The sequence below is a fragment of the Penaeus japonicus genome, unplaced genomic scaffold (assembly GCF_977035675.1).
Source record: "Penaeus japonicus unplaced genomic scaffold, GWHDUDI00000001_assembly GWHDUDI00000023, whole genome shotgun sequence".
Lineage (NCBI taxonomy): Eukaryota > Metazoa > Arthropoda > Malacostraca > Decapoda > Penaeidae > Penaeus > Penaeus japonicus.
In genome coordinates, this window is record NW_028234425.1 from 33,622,172 (window position 1) to 33,624,671 (window position 2,500).

A 2,500-nucleotide genomic window follows, 5' to 3' on the forward strand; every position below is an offset into this window, starting at 1 on the left:
AATCATAAGACAACAATACCAGGAAAGATAATATATCTTATGAATTTTAAATATAATCTAATAAATAATAACGCTATGATTGTCCCGCTGATACGTATAATCTTGTAAGTCTGTCACAGATTAGTGTTAACCCAAATAACCAGATCTAATCTTTTGCAAACTGTACACTTTTCCATGGTTATAAAAGATCAGAGCTTTCACAGCCCTGAATAAAGTACAAATACTTTGTGATATTCATGACATGAGATTTGGCTTTATTCTTTTGAAAAAATAGTGCCTGAATAACAGACTAACATCGCCTGTCTTCTTCACATATGAAAGAAAGTCTTGCATGCAATTCTTGATGAATACCAAGGATAACAACATGTGTGTACCATTTGATCACTTCCACTTGGATGTCAAAAAAACTGGGTACAATATGTAGGTACCAAGCAAAATTTAATTCTCACACAAAAAATAAAAAAATAAAAATAAAAATAACAAGAATAAAAACATGACAGCACTTACTCACTGCAACCTCTGATATTAATATGACATGACTGATGTCTTGTAATCTGATTATGTGATAGTCACTGCCTCATCATATGACAATTTGCCATTCCACTAATAATTCCCCTCATACCGACTGCTGAATTTCTTTTGAATATAATATGTTTGTTTATTTTCAATGGCTGCACTTGATTATTTATCTGAATATTCATCAAAAACAAATCAAGGTTGTTATATGCCTGTCTGGCCTTATCCGTGTCATAAATTAGTAAGTGCTTCAACGGCCAATCAACTTTCTAAAATGACAAAATCCAAATTGAATACCACATTTCTACCTGATATCTATGTTATACACTTCTGAGAATCTTTTACAAGCTATACTGAAAAAAATAAGTATACAGAGACTGATTTCCCAGAGCAACTCTGTACCACCACATCAAAATATTTCTGAAATCTACCATTATCTAATCAAACCTATAAATGAAAATGTCACTAAAAAGCTATGAAGTCTTCTTCCTTATAAATATCACACTTCTTTTTCTCCAACAGTATCCAAAATGGATATTATATATAACAATCCCACTTTTAACAAGGTTAACAAGTCACACAGTTATAAATGTAAATCTATATTTCTTTTGCTACATGATCCATAAATAGATGACTTGTGTCATGATACATATGAATAACTAGGGCACTGATGAATGAAATGATGTCTCTCTCATCTTTTGAAAATCTGCTGAGTCATCAGACATTACCAATCTAAGGTCAATACTCCATAAAATGAAAATATGTGGGAACCTAGGAAATCAACCAATGGATATATATATATATAATCAATCAGTTAGTGCTTCAGTGAAGTAATAATTCTTATTTGATTTTTTCAATATGCATTGTACAAAGGCTACGGTTTTGTATGTATCTTACATGAATACCTAATGATACTTTCTAACAAAATATATTCATGTGTATATATATATAATGCGAGTATAGACTGATGTAGTTTTGATACACCTTGAGTAAATTCCCTTCACAAAGCAGATAGAGAGATATCTGTGAACAGTAACACGCGTGGATGCTTGAGACTCCCTCTGCCATACATAGGCTACTACAAGCGTGTCATTAAAGCTAAGGGAGTGTGGGATATTCTCTCGCAGTGCCATCCTCAAGCCAAGCATCCTTCCAGGCAGATCGCACTCCTCCGCCTCCTGAGAAGACCTGCACGGTGACCACGTCTCTAGCAATCGGACCAGGACCTCGCCTACTTTCTGGTCCTCCTTTGTCCGTGCTTCAGAGAGCGTGCAGACGTTCCTCCGTCGTATGAAGTGGCCGGGGACGCCAGGTCATGACACAGTGCCAGCCGCCAAAGAGGTTTGAACGTGGAAACACTGCCCCGCCTGAACCACCAAGACTCGAAAACCAAACTTTGCCCTGTTGTCCGAGTCATGCTGACGTGCTTACCTTTCTGATGCCATGGTGGTGGAGCTACTGCACTGAAGTACTACTAAAAATAGTAATTATCCTCGGCAACGCACTAGAAACCACAGTAATTTCTACATTTTAACACACCAATCTCAGTACATCTACGCGCACCGCCATGACATTGTGTACTGACGGTTCCAACAATCTTCGAAGCGGCGGAGCTCTGTCTCGCCGCGTTCGGGTGCGCCAAGGGAATTTATCTACATTTGTTTTTGTTTTTTAATAACATTGATTGACTTTGATTCATATATCATCCAATTCGATAAAATGTTGATGATACAAGAAAAATATGATTATATGAAAAAATCAATCGAAACACATTTTAAAAACGGGACTCAAAAAGACTGCCTATGGTACCATTGCGTTTAGTTATTTCCCTTGTTGAACGGTTGCTTTTATAGATGTTCAGGCTTATCAAATATCACTCTGTTGTACATCATACTCGTATCTGACAGTCAACTAAGAGGATAAGTTTCTTATAAAATGAAGACTTGTTTTGTAAAGTCACTTATGCGCTGTTGTAATTTTATCA

At 36.2% G+C, this 2,500-nt stretch overlaps 1 protein-coding gene across 2 annotated transcripts in view; it reads right to left on the reverse strand.

The window, feature by feature from the left end:
* LOC147469214 (rho GTPase-activating protein 39-like) overlaps positions 1–2,094 on the reverse strand; it is a 181,522-nt gene extending 179,428 nt beyond the window's left edge. For both annotated transcript variants that reach the window (XM_086550392.1, XM_086550391.1), the window contains exon 1: positions 1,948–2,094. In XM_086550392.1, the coding sequence (XP_086406518.1) occupies positions 1,948–1,961 (14 nt within the window). In that variant the 5' untranslated portion in view covers positions 1,962–2,094. The remainder of the gene's footprint in view (positions 1–1,947) is intronic.
* Positions 2,095–2,500: the final 406 nt, after the last annotated feature.